The sequence below is a fragment of the Clupea harengus genome, unplaced genomic scaffold (genome assembly GCF_900700415.2).
Source record: "Clupea harengus unplaced genomic scaffold, Ch_v2.0.2, whole genome shotgun sequence".
Classification (NCBI taxonomy): domain Eukaryota; kingdom Metazoa; phylum Chordata; class Actinopteri; order Clupeiformes; family Clupeidae; genus Clupea; species Clupea harengus.
This window is the reverse complement of record NW_024880629.1, coordinates 1-12,500: the sequence shown is the minus strand read 5'-3', so window position 1 is coordinate 12,500 and position 12,500 is coordinate 1. Positions and strand designations below refer to the sequence as shown.

The 12,500-nt window shown below is 45.6% G+C and overlaps 1 protein-coding gene across 1 annotated transcript in view; it reads right to left on the bottom strand.

Annotated features, from left to right (window-relative positions):
* LOC122132512 (receptor-type tyrosine-protein phosphatase U-like) overlaps window positions 1-12,394 on the bottom strand; it is a 15,692-nt gene extending 3,298 nt beyond the window's left edge. The window contains exons 1-4 of the mRNA XM_042707197.1: window positions 11,916-12,394; window positions 8,758-8,860; window positions 6,949-7,228; window positions 4,054-4,090 (exon numbers count right to left, since the gene is read on the bottom strand). Of these exons, the coding sequence (XP_042563131.1) occupies window positions 4,054-4,090; window positions 6,949-7,228; window positions 8,758-8,860; window positions 11,916-12,261 (766 nt within the window). The 5' untranslated portion in view covers window positions 12,262-12,394. The remainder of the gene's footprint in view (window positions 1-4,053; window positions 4,091-6,948; window positions 7,229-8,757; window positions 8,861-11,915) is intronic.
* Window positions 12,395-12,500: the final 106 nt, after the last annotated feature.

Genomic DNA, 12,500 nt, shown 5'->3' with positions numbered 1-12,500 from the left:
GGCCAGGCGTAAAATTAAAGGTGTTCTCCCTTAATCCTAACTGTGCTATTGTGTGGAGGGGAGAAAGAGGGAGAAAGGGTTATCAGTGCAAAGCAGGTGATTATCCAGGCATGGGAGAATTACCATCACATGGCTGCATACACCCAAGAAAGACAAGGTGAGGAAGAAAGACAAAGAAAGATAAAGAAAAACGGTAGAGTCATTGGATAAGCAGAGAGAGAGAGAGAGCGAGATAGATAGATAGATAGATAAAAAGAGGAATAAAGAGAGAGCTAGAGAGAGAAAAAAAAAACAAGAGGTGGGAAAAGAGAGTGTGATAGAAAGAAAGAAAGGAAGAGTAGAGAGAGAGTAAGAGTGAGAGAGGGTTAAAACCTAGAGAGATAGAGAGAGATAGAGAGAAAAAAGGTGGTGTTAGTTTAGGTTTTGTCCAGCACTGCAGTGTAACATCCGTTGAGCCAGGTGTCCATCGCCCGCCAGACTGACTGTGCATCTGTGCAAACAAGGTAAACCACCAACCGGACCAATCACACACACATGCACGCACACGCACACACCCACCCCCCCACACACACATACAAAGCCCTCAAATGAAAAGCCAAACATGTTGCCTTACACTCCAGCCCAAACCAAGCCATGGCTGACACCTCCTCTACACCTACCCCCCCCCCCCAGTAGCATCCTCCCCATGCTGGGGTGGTGTGCAGAAAGTCATTTAGAACCTCAGCGTGGGCAATCTGTCTGGGTCGAGGACACAGAGGGGTCTGGCACCCACCAGCAGGCACCAATCATCCCACAGCACCCTCCATTCCAGCAGCTCGATCCAGCAGCTGTGTGGTTTGGGCACAGTCAGTCACGTATGTGTGTGTGTGTGTGTGTGTGTGTGTGTGTGTGTGTGTGTGTGTGAGTGTGTGTGCCGTCTTTGTGTGTGTGTGTGTGTGTGTGTGTGTGTGTGTGTGTGTGTGTGTGTGTATGGGTGTGTGTGTGTGTGTGTGTGTGTGTATGGGTGTGTGAGTGTGTGTGCTGTCTTTGTGTGTGAGTGAGTGTGTGCGTGTGTGAGATAGATAAATGAGAGAGAGAGAGAGAGAGAGAGAGAGAGAGAAACCAAGCTAATAGATGGACCCTTATTTTTGAGTCCATGCTCCACGCCTGCATCCAACACATGTGACTCCGGTTCTCCCTCCAATTTTTCTAGGGGCCATAGAGCTGGATGGACCCCACCCCCCCCACACACACACCCCAAGATGAATGCCTACTGCCCACTCAGCAATCCCCATCCCCCCCCCCCCCCAAACTGCCAGCACACCACCACCAACCACCCACCACCACCCCCAACCCCCACTGCTGCTCAGAAAGAGAAAACGCTGCCATTTGGACGAAAAAGAAATTAAACTGGGGGAAAAAAATCCCACCATCTGCCCAAAAGTGCCCGCGTCAGTGGAGATAAATTAATGTGAGATGAGAAAATGAGGCATTAGACACTCGATCTAAACGCTTTGCTCAGATGGTCCACTCTGCTGTGGATGAGGTCAATGTGCATGGATTAAGTGTGCTCTATTGTGGTAATGGAGTCGGTGCCATTCTGGACGGCAGGATTGACTGGAACTGCAGACGCCGTTCTCTGCTGGCCAACTCATTCGCCCACAAACATGGGAAAGGGCTTTCCTCACAGCCCGTCAAGGACAGCCAGTGGAGGACAGCGGAGGACGGCCTGAGCCAGTGGAGGACAGCGGAGGGCGGCCTGAGCCAGTGTCTCTTTTTACGGACTTTTAGTGGTGCACACAAAGACAGAAGAGGGCAAGAAGCTCAAATCAAAAGGTAAAGGAACAAACTGAGTGGTCTCTGCCCATCTAACCTCAAAAACACTCCTTTGCTCTCTCTCTCACTCTCTCTCTCTCTCTCTTTTTCTCTCTCTCTTCGTGCACGCGCTTTCTTTGTGGCAGGTCTGAAAACCAAACCTGTTCCATTGCAACAGTTCTTGGAAAAAGAAAATAGGTAAGAAACATAACACATGTTGCCATGGAAAAATTCCGAATGATAAAAAAATAAAAACATTTCAGAGGCTCTGAGGCAGATGGGTAATAGGACGTGTCAGAGGCTTTGTGGAGGAGGAGGAGGAGGAGGAGGAGGAGGAGGGGGAGGAGGGAAAAACTGGAGGTCAAATAAGAAAAAAGAAGAAAAAAAAGAGTGGTATAAGAAAAAAGTAAAAGAGCAAGCAGAAGAAGAAGAAGAAGAAGAAGAGGAAGATGAAGAAAGTTGTTGGTCATGGCTCTGTGTAAGGCCTGTAATTAATCAGACGTGGAGAGAGCTCCTGGGGTGAGACACCAGGCTAAACGCCACTAGTGTCTCACTGCTTTACGCTCCACATCAACCTGCCCTGTCTAATTCAGTCAGTGACAGAGGGGGGGCATACAGAAGAACAGAGAGATGGAGGAAAGAGAGGGAGAGAGAGAGCGCGAAAGAGAAAGAAAGAAAAAGACAGAGAGGCAGGGTTAGGGGGGAAACTAAAGAGAGTCCTTTGGAAATGGAGGAAAAAAATACAAAAAAAGACAAAGAGAAGAGAGAGAGAGAGAGAGAGAGAGAGAGAGAGAGAGAAGGGAAAGTAAATACAAGAAATATCAGGAGAGACACACATACGCACACAGACGTGCAGAAGGAGAAATGGAGAAATGGTGAGGAGGGCAGAGGAGGACACCCTCCAGTGACACACTCCACAGCCCCCAGCTCTGGAAGTGACAGAGTCTATAAATACAAAAAGCCCATCCCCGTATCTCTGCCCCCCCCCTCCAAACCCCAGCCCCACTTCAACTGCGACTCCAACTCTAGTGTGGTGCCTGCACTGACTATAAAGGGGGCGCAGGCTTTGATGTCACCTGTTCTGAAATGAGGGAGATGAGAGCAGAGGAAGGAATTCCATTTTTGTGTGCACCCACTGAAGACGAAGAGAAAGAGAAGGAAGAGGAGGAAGAAGAGGAGGAGGAAACAGTAAAGTGGGGGGGCATCTACATTGTATTTAATGAGTCCAAGGATTCTCATCAAAGGATCTGGATGGTACTGCCACTGTTTTCTTTAATCTGCTCTACCAGCAGATACCTCCATCTCTCTCTCTCTCTATTTCCATTTATCTCTTTTCCTCTCTCCCTATCCCTCCTCTCTCTCTCTCTCTCCATCTCTCTCCCTCTCCTTTCCATCTCTCCCTCCTCCTCCACCACTCCTTAAGTTCTCCTCAGTCTACTCTCTGCCTGTTCTATGTCTGCCTCCTCACCAGGTCCACTCACTTGGGGCCATTTAAACCTGGCAACCAACATCGTCTCCTCAGGGGTCTTTCTGCCAGGATCCTTTACAACCGCTGACTCCAGATCAGTTTGGGCCCTGCTCTGGAGACAGGTCCGTGCCAGATCCCTTCCAGGAACACTCTTCTATCTATCTGCGTGTTCGCCCATAGCTCCAACTACTTAATCCTCAGGGATTTCTCACAAACCAACACTAGGGGCACTAATTTCACTGACGGGCACCTGGCAACGAGCAACAAGCAAAGTCAACTGTGGATTAACTAAAGTGAATCTAATAACTTGGCAGTTGGCAAAATCATTTTGCTAATTTAACACCAATGAGCAGATCCTAAGTGCAAACAGGGGTGGATCAGTGCAATTCTCCCACAAGCCAGAGAGTGGCTTTAGTCCATGCGCGATCCATCAATGAATTTAGGGCCCGAGGAGATTAACTAAATAACTACGTAAGACTACATAAAACACCAAATGGTCCTTTTTTTCTTGAGGTGTGTGTTCTATATTTACAGGGTGAGCACAATGACCTGCTTAACTCAGACATCATGCTTTCTGAAATACCCCTCAGGGCTTCTAGCAGTTTAAGCTTTTGTCTCAAAGCATAGAGAAACATTATACCATGCTGGATGAACAGAGATCATGCCCTGAATACCTGCATTACACTTTAGCAGCAGAGAAGAAAGAGATGATATAAAACACTGAAGCAAAAAATCAAAAAGGGGAAAAATCCCTTTAGGGAAAAGACTGTAATAAAAGTCTGTGCCGTTACCTTTGCGTGCAATCCGGATACAGTTGATTCGGGTCTCCTGCACAGAGAGGAGAAAGAAAGAGGTTAGTTTGGATTTCTTAAACAGGTGTCATAGCTAGCTTAAAGTAATCCAAAAGGCTCCGTACAGATTGAATGTCTGCTTGAATGCTGTGAGACCTTAATGTGTGTTAGAGGATGGCTTATATGCGAAACAGAGTTGGAGTCATTTATTCTAATGACAGGGATGGTTTTGTTAATGACGTCTCACTGTTATGTGCCACTAACTCAACCGTGCATCACTAGGGTCCTGTGGTGTAATGCAATTCATGGCCTCAAATTTGCACACACACACACCACACACACACACACACACACACACACACCACACACACACACACACACACAACACACACACACACACACAGTAAGAGGGACATATCATCAAATTAAGACTTACAGATGTGAAATCATGCTTTATGGGGCAATTATGCAAATGCATGCTCCCAGATTGGAGTCAGGACCCTTTCCCCTAAATGCAGTTAAATTGCCTTTTTAATTGAAAATCTGTGTCAGGTTTATTCCACCTATGCCCCTCCACACACTAACACACATGAACCACACACACACACAGAGACTTTAGGTATGTCATCCCCTGCTGGCTTGCCACGTGAGTCAAGTACCAGCCAATATGTTACATGTCATATTGTCCTTGCTCAAGGTTATCTCACTTTAAAGGAGAGGCACCTTTGCACAGTGTTTTATGGGTGTGTTGTCACATACTGAAGTAGTGGGGTGCAGGGGGGAAAGGGTCTGACAGTGATGCACAGTTTGTTTGCGACTCCTAGTTGTCCCCACATATTTGCATTTCCTCAATGCAAGAATAAACCAGAAAATGATGAGTTTGAGAAGAATTTGATGAGAAACTGGTAGTGTGTGTGCATGTGTGTGTGTGTGTGTGTGTGTGTGTGTGTGTCAGTTGGCAAGTGAGTCGGCAAGATATGAGTTTTTTTTTTTATTTACTCTGAACTGATTGCACAGACCATATGTCTTTCAAGCTCCAGTTGCGACGAGCCAGTCAAAGCAATTACTGTTTAAAATTGGGAGAGGCACAGCATCATGCTCAGGAAACCTACATCTAATTATCCAGAATAATTGTTAGAATAACACACCGCTTTCAGTCATTTCGACTCGAGGGCAGCCAGCCATTCAGGTTGGATTCGAAACTTGTCTGAAACAACTCGTGGGGCAATCAAGAGGAGAATAAGTGGCGGCGTGACAAACAATAAAACCTGAATGAGTTTGAATAATCACTGAATGCGATGAACTTGTCACGAACCAGACTGAAGTGTTTCAAAGTGCCTGAAGTGGTTAGGGGGGAAGGCTTTGAGTAACGCCTTGTGGGGGAAACAATGACACAGCTGCAGTCGGTGCAATTTAACGGAACAAGAAGAACGGATAAAAAAAAGGTGGGAAATAGAATGTTCTCGGAGGAACCGGCGTTAGGTAAACATGCAGGGAGATATGCACAACATATTTCGGAAGCAGTCAAAACAAGCTCTGCTCGTTGTGTCTTCTTGAATCTCCTCTGACAGCTCGGTGTGGCTTGCTCAGGTTTGTGAGAGTCCAAAACCACCAGTCATTCTGACTGACAGTCAAGCTCAGAGTCACTCTGTAGATCTACATGATAGATAGTTACACAGAGTGGTCTGACAACACACACACACAGAGTCATGAAAATAAATAAAACCCCAAGGCCATTTGCGCCCTTGTGAGCCATGAGCAGACTAAAAGTACAAGATGGTTGTCTTTCTTCTTCTTCTTTTCCAACATGGTTCAAACATCAAAGCCAAACCACAGCCTGAGGGAATCCAAAGGAGTTCATGTAAGTCTTCGATCGTCGACAAGGTGTTCCAACCACCTTTCCCCCCCCTGCTAATACCGACTTGTTCGACCTGTCAAGTTAACTTGAAAGATTAAGCAGGAACGTAAAGGTTGGAAGTGGACATTGCAACGTGTTTGCACCTTCACTACACGAGACAAACGCAGGTTTCAAGGAGAGGGGGGAAACCCGCTGCATCTAATCAGAAGCTAGCCTCAAAGATTATGCAGAGTTAATGAGACGGCTATGGGTGCGCCTGGAAAGAGACGGAGAGACCGAGAAAGACAGAAAGAGAGAGAGAGAGAGAGAGAGTGAAAGAGCTCGGGGAAAGAGGGAGATAATCCAGGAGGGGTTTGGCGGGAGATGAAAGAGAGAGGCTTTTCTCCTATTGACAGTTAGGAGCGAGAGCTGGCGAGGCTGCACCTCCAGACACCAGCTGGAAGTCATTCACCCCGAGTCATCCGCCACCGCCGAACACTGAAATGTGTTTATGAAAAGCGTTTTTTTCCCCCATTCCTTTTCCTCCGCCTTGACGCCATTCGCCACACTCTATCCACTCCCAGCCAATCTTCAATACTCTCTCTCTCTCTCTCTCTCTCCACTCATCTCATCTCCAGAGGCTCTTCAAAGAAACTTAGGCTAACCCTTAGCCATAAACACCAGCCCACAAGTCAACACTGTTTGGATTCGGTCAGCTCAAAACATGTCTCTTAAATAACTGCCTTTATCTTGGCAAGTGACACTCACTTCAGAGACAACAATGCTTCAAACTTTTAGTTCTCAAAGGTGAACTAGGGCATACTTATATAACTCAATTAAGTACTTCACAGTAAAACTATGTAATTAAGCATATCATACTTAACATATTGAAAAACAAAGAATGACGGCCCACAGTCACACAGGGTAATTACAAGGGTTAGCGCAATGGTGATTTAAGTACAGAGGATTAAAATGCTATTGCATTAGCTATGCTAACAATGTGGCAATACATCCAATTGTAGACAGTAAAACAAAACTAAGAAAGTCAGATCCCTCACCCCTCTGAAGTGGCTGGCGGCCTGAAAGTAGATGAGGTAGTTCTTGGAGGGGTCGAGCGGCGAGTTCCAGTAGCCGTTGTAAGTGTGGTTGTCCCCCACAGTGAACTCGGAGGCCTCGGGCAGGCTGTCAGGGGCCAGTTCGGCCGTGTAGTAGTTGGGCACGCCCTTGGCCTGGGCCTCGCTGTGGGACAGGGGCACAGGGAAGCAGTCCTGCGGGCCTAGCTCTCTCCTCCGCACCTGCCGCGAGCCGTCCACCTCCACCACCACCACGTGGTACGCACTGCACCGGGGACGACAGCAGGGACACGCACATTTATTTACATTTACATTCTATTTATTCTTTTATCTGAGATTGTTTTTAAATCTAAAGCAACATACAGCATACATTAGGTATTCTTTGTTATCAGTGTGTGAGGACTTAATTAATGACCTGAGTGTTTTGAGCACCCTACTCTATGATTTCAGCCAGAGGAATACATTTATATTCAAGTTCATTTACATTGACATTTATTTATTTCACAGAAGCTTTTATCTAAAGCTAATTACAAACAACTTTGATTAAAACCCAAGCAACAGTTGGCTATAGGGAGCATAAATTGTGCATAAGTGTGACAACACTTCAGTTTGAAATTAGTCTCATTGATGTGCCACTCAAAATTTGAATGTATTTGAAATATCGGTAATAAACAAATAGCGTATGGAAATTGGGTACTGTAAGTAAAATAGTACTGATGCCAAGGTCATTAATTCAATTTTCACAGAGTTCAGATGTGGATGAAATGAAAGCCTTTCAATAGGCCTCAAGTTCCTTTCAATAACAGTTGTTGTTGCAGACCACTTTGTCAGCTGCATTGTGCTGTATTTTAAAGGCATTCTTGCCTTTCTGAGTGAGCATATGAGAGTGGAGGAGAGCAAAGTGTTGCACCATTCCTAAAGTCCATGAAAAGGTGACAAGAACAGGTAGGTATGCGCCACTTGACAGCACCTCAAAACAGAATAATACAACACTCAACACCTCCGGCGCTGTTTTACTCAGGCAGGTCTGCTTTGACACCCTGCTGATTACGCAGTAGCTGTGGTGTTCACCAGAACACCTCTGTTTGTCACACACGGTATAAGAAAAGAGGCAGCTTAGCCATACTTAGGCGGCTTAGCCTGAAACGTTCCTCTGTGTTCTGTAGGGAACCTGCAGGTATGTAAACGTCTGTCAAGCGGTTTCAAAAGACTTTTCAAAAGCGTGTGACGTTGGCCTCAAACACCACCACATGTTTTTCCTGGTTTTGTGAGCGTGATGACAAATAAAGTCTTACATATAAAATATAATCAAATATGCATACATGATGGATATTTATACATAAAATATGATAACAAAAAAGAGGGTATCTACACATAACATATGCATGTATGTATGTATAAAACATGTCAATACATAGCAAGCTATCCCAACAGAGTATGTACAGGTATGAATTTCAATAGCGTTTGGATGACAGTTTTTTTTTGTAGGACCAGGTTCCATACAGGTTCCATGTTTCTACCTGCAGGTTTCACCCATGAGTTAGAGCACTGGAGTGGAGATACAGATGCCTTACACACCAGAGAGGTGTGTGTGTGTGTGTGTGTGTGTGTGTGACGGGCTGACTGCGCCCTGGAACATTAGTGAAAGGAGGAATAAGGACAGATTTGGGGACTGAGGTGGGGTGTGTGTGTGTGTGTGTGTGTGTGTGTGTGTGTGTGTGTGTGTGTGTGTGTGTGTGTGTGTGGTGTGTGTGTGTGTGTGTGGTGTGTGTGTGTGGTCCCTGGTCCTCTTACCTGACAGGTGCACCTCTGCCCACAGCTGGGCGGAGCACGACTGTGATGGTGTTCTCTGATTCGCTGACTGGGGAGGGGACTTCCTCATAGTCAAATGTAGGAGCTGAAGAAAGAGAGAGAGAGAGAGAGAGAGAGAGAGAGAGAGACATTAAAACACTTTTATTACAAAGAAAGATTGAAAGATCAGTATTAGTTATAGATAGACAGACAGACAATACACAACATACACACACCCACGAAAACCCACATAGACAGACAGACAGACAGACACACACACAGACACACACACACACACACACACACACACACACACACACACACACACACACACACACACACACCACACGCACACAAATCCAATTGCTATACCTCGGCGCAAACACACTGCCAACTCTTTAAATTGCACTGCATTACTTTGGGAAAAACAAACAAATATACAAAAAAAATGAGTGTTGAGACCACCCACACTTGTGATTAGAAAAGAACAGAGAAGATTGTGTAAGCAACCAAACACACACACACACACACACACAAACACACACACACACACACTCATAAAAACACAGTCTCAAACACACGCTGTCACATACACACCCCCACACACAAACCACAATGGTAATGGGACAGGATTAAATACAGGGAGAGACAGTCCTCTCCAATCAGAATCAGTAGACAGAGCACACACACACACACACACACACACACACACACACACCCTATCTATTATTATCGGAAGTCAATTATGGCGACAGCATCAGCAAACAGGTCAATGACTAACAGGGTTGAAAAAAAATGAACACATAGAGATTTAACAGCAGAGGCGGGGGTGGAGAAGCCTACACATTACTGCAGAAGCATTCTCTCCAAGCTAACTGAGAGACAGTAACTACTATCTATATGGCATCTTGATAACTATGGTGTGTAGGGTGCTGTAAATAGAACCAAAAGAGTGAGTAAACTAATTAAAAGACTCGGAAGAAGGTACGGCTACTACGAATTACATTACAACAGTGATATGTTCATGTAACAGTGATACACACCAAAGTCAAATCTTCACACACATTCATGCAAACACCTGGGTTACACAAAGTCATGCAAACACACACACAGATTACAGAGGGGAAACTCTACACACCCCCCCCCCCCCCACACACACACACACAGGAAGAGAAGCATCAAAAATAGTGATTCCTGGAGGCAGTGATGTGGCTGAAGTGAGGATTATACTGCATTAAACATGAAGATGTCAAACAGCAGCAAGAGAATAGCAACACTGTTAAACTGCAGCAGCAGCCACAGAAACGTGTCTGATTCCCTCATATCCCCCCTCATATCCCCGCTCTCGTCCCCCCTCTCGTCCCCAGGCTCCATAACACGCATGACCGGAGTACTGGGTGAGGAGGGAGAGTGTCTGGCTCTTACGCACTGGGCCAAGAAACTCCAGCAACATTACAAACCATAGAATTAGAACCAAAAAAAAGTAGAAACTCCAACACACTCTAGAATTGGAAAAAAAAGTAGAAGCTCAACAAACACATGAGCAATTCTAATCCAATACGCTTTTGGTCAAATTCAGGAAATTGCTCCTCACAATCCTCTCACAATCCTGTCCATCCTCTGTGTGCGCTTGTGGCTTGGACAGAGCCATAAACAATTCCAGCCAATCAACACGTTACTTCAGGATGTGGTGTAATTTGGGGTGTAATATGATTGGCTGTTGAGCTCAAGCATCAACAGCCTTTCGCCACAATCCCAAAGCCACACCTGCTCTTGGCTTGACTGCATTGACTGGGACGTCTGGTGTGCAAATTGTGAAAATGGTCTCTTCCCTGGTGATGAATGCAAAAACTCAAACGAGCTTGGGAGTGGACAGTGGACTCTTTCACACGCATACTAACTCTCAAGCAGATACTCCTACTGTGTTTTAAAAACTCACTCCAGACGTCAAGCAGAGCTAAGGTTGGCAGGTAGGGATTGGGCAACTTAATCCCATGAAGGCAATTTATGTCAATCGAAGCTAAGCACTTCCGAGCTCGAGATAAAGCGTGGGAGGACGGCGAGAAGACGGTGATTTGCATAACCCCGCCACGAGGATTGGGTAGGCTTAAGGACAGAGCCAGGTTAATGGCCTCTGCTCGCTTTCAGAGTTACATTTTTACCAAGCGGAAAATCTGGTCTCAAACGCATAACTGATAACTGGTTCTGGGTCGTGGGTCTGATGTTGTGCTAAATTGTCTCTTTCAAAACGAGCCGACGGATAAGCCGTTGATGAAGAGCGTCGAATAAAACTCTGAAATATATTTGACGGTGCTTCTACTGGGGCTGTGATCCTTTTCTGTTATCGCTGGCGTTAATGCAAAAAAATTGCTTCCTTTATTTGAGAAAATTGGCTCAGTTGGTCACTTGCCCTTTAATTTCAAGTGACTTTCGAGGACCATGCAGCCGCAGAGTCAATGACTTCTTTTTTTTCCAGTATGACCATCCTTAAGAAAACGACGGCTTAAAAAGTGTACTGAAAGGCCACTGCAAGCAGACCAATAAATCCAAGTCCACAGTATACGCTTTGAAAAAAAAGGAAAAAGAAATCTATCTAGTCCTAGAGGGAAACCAACATAAACAGAGAAAAAAAAAACTCATGCTAACAAGCCATGGTGATGAAACCCTGTGAAAAGTCTTTCCATACCAGGGAAACAGCTCCGCAGCACACATGACCACACTGATCAGCACCAGTACAAATACCGTACCACTACCAGACTAATAAACTACCAACGCTTACCACTACAAAACCAATAAACTACCAATGTCAATCCATCACTTGCCCTGAGGTACGCAAACAGCCCCACCCACATTTAGATTTAAGATTCAGGTCTAAAGCAGTAAGAAGGTCCCAGTAAGTCCAAACATTTAATTTTATGCACTACGTTGCTAAGCAACTGTTAATATCACTGCTTTGAGAGAGATACTGTCACTAACACCCAACACAGCTCTTTTTGCCTTAGGGACATGCTAGAAAAATCCCCCAAAAACAGGTTGTATTATTTAGCTAAGATGGCTTTCTGTAAAACCATTGGGATGCATGGATCTGATTCCTGACAATATCCATATTATTTTTGCAGGAAATTATGCCCATATCCACAACGGTGTAGACCAGAACTCACCAGAGATGTTGGTGGTGATTTCGGTGAGCGCAGTTTGACCGAAGCCCTTGGAGGTCCGGGCGCGCACAGACACCAGATAGGTGGTGCCGGGGTGCAGGCCGGAGAACATGTGGTACGTCTCGTTCCGCAGCTTGGACACGGTGCGACGCTGGCCCGGCACGTTGACACTCGGGTCGGAGGACTCGATGCTCTGGTAGCTAATCTGAAGAGTGGGTGGACACAAGGGACAGGTGAAATAGAAGGCAGAAGATGGAAGATGGAAGATGAGGTGTTTTGTATATGATTGTTTGTTTTTGTTTATCTGTTTGTTTGTGGAGGTGTTTTGCACACTGGCACACCAATGCATAAAAAATGTGCGATGTTGCCATTACATTACCGCATACAGCTGCTCATGGTAAACAACTTTTCCTGAGCAACACAAATCAGAGTGAGATCATTTCCGTAGCGATAGAGCAACGCTGCAAGAGGAATTGGAAGCCTCCTTTCCCGCTACGCGCCACTGGAGCCTTCAATTAGATCGGCGCGGCTTTCGCACTTAATGCCGCCCTGTTCGTCTCCACGGTAATTTCCCTTTTTCGACACTCC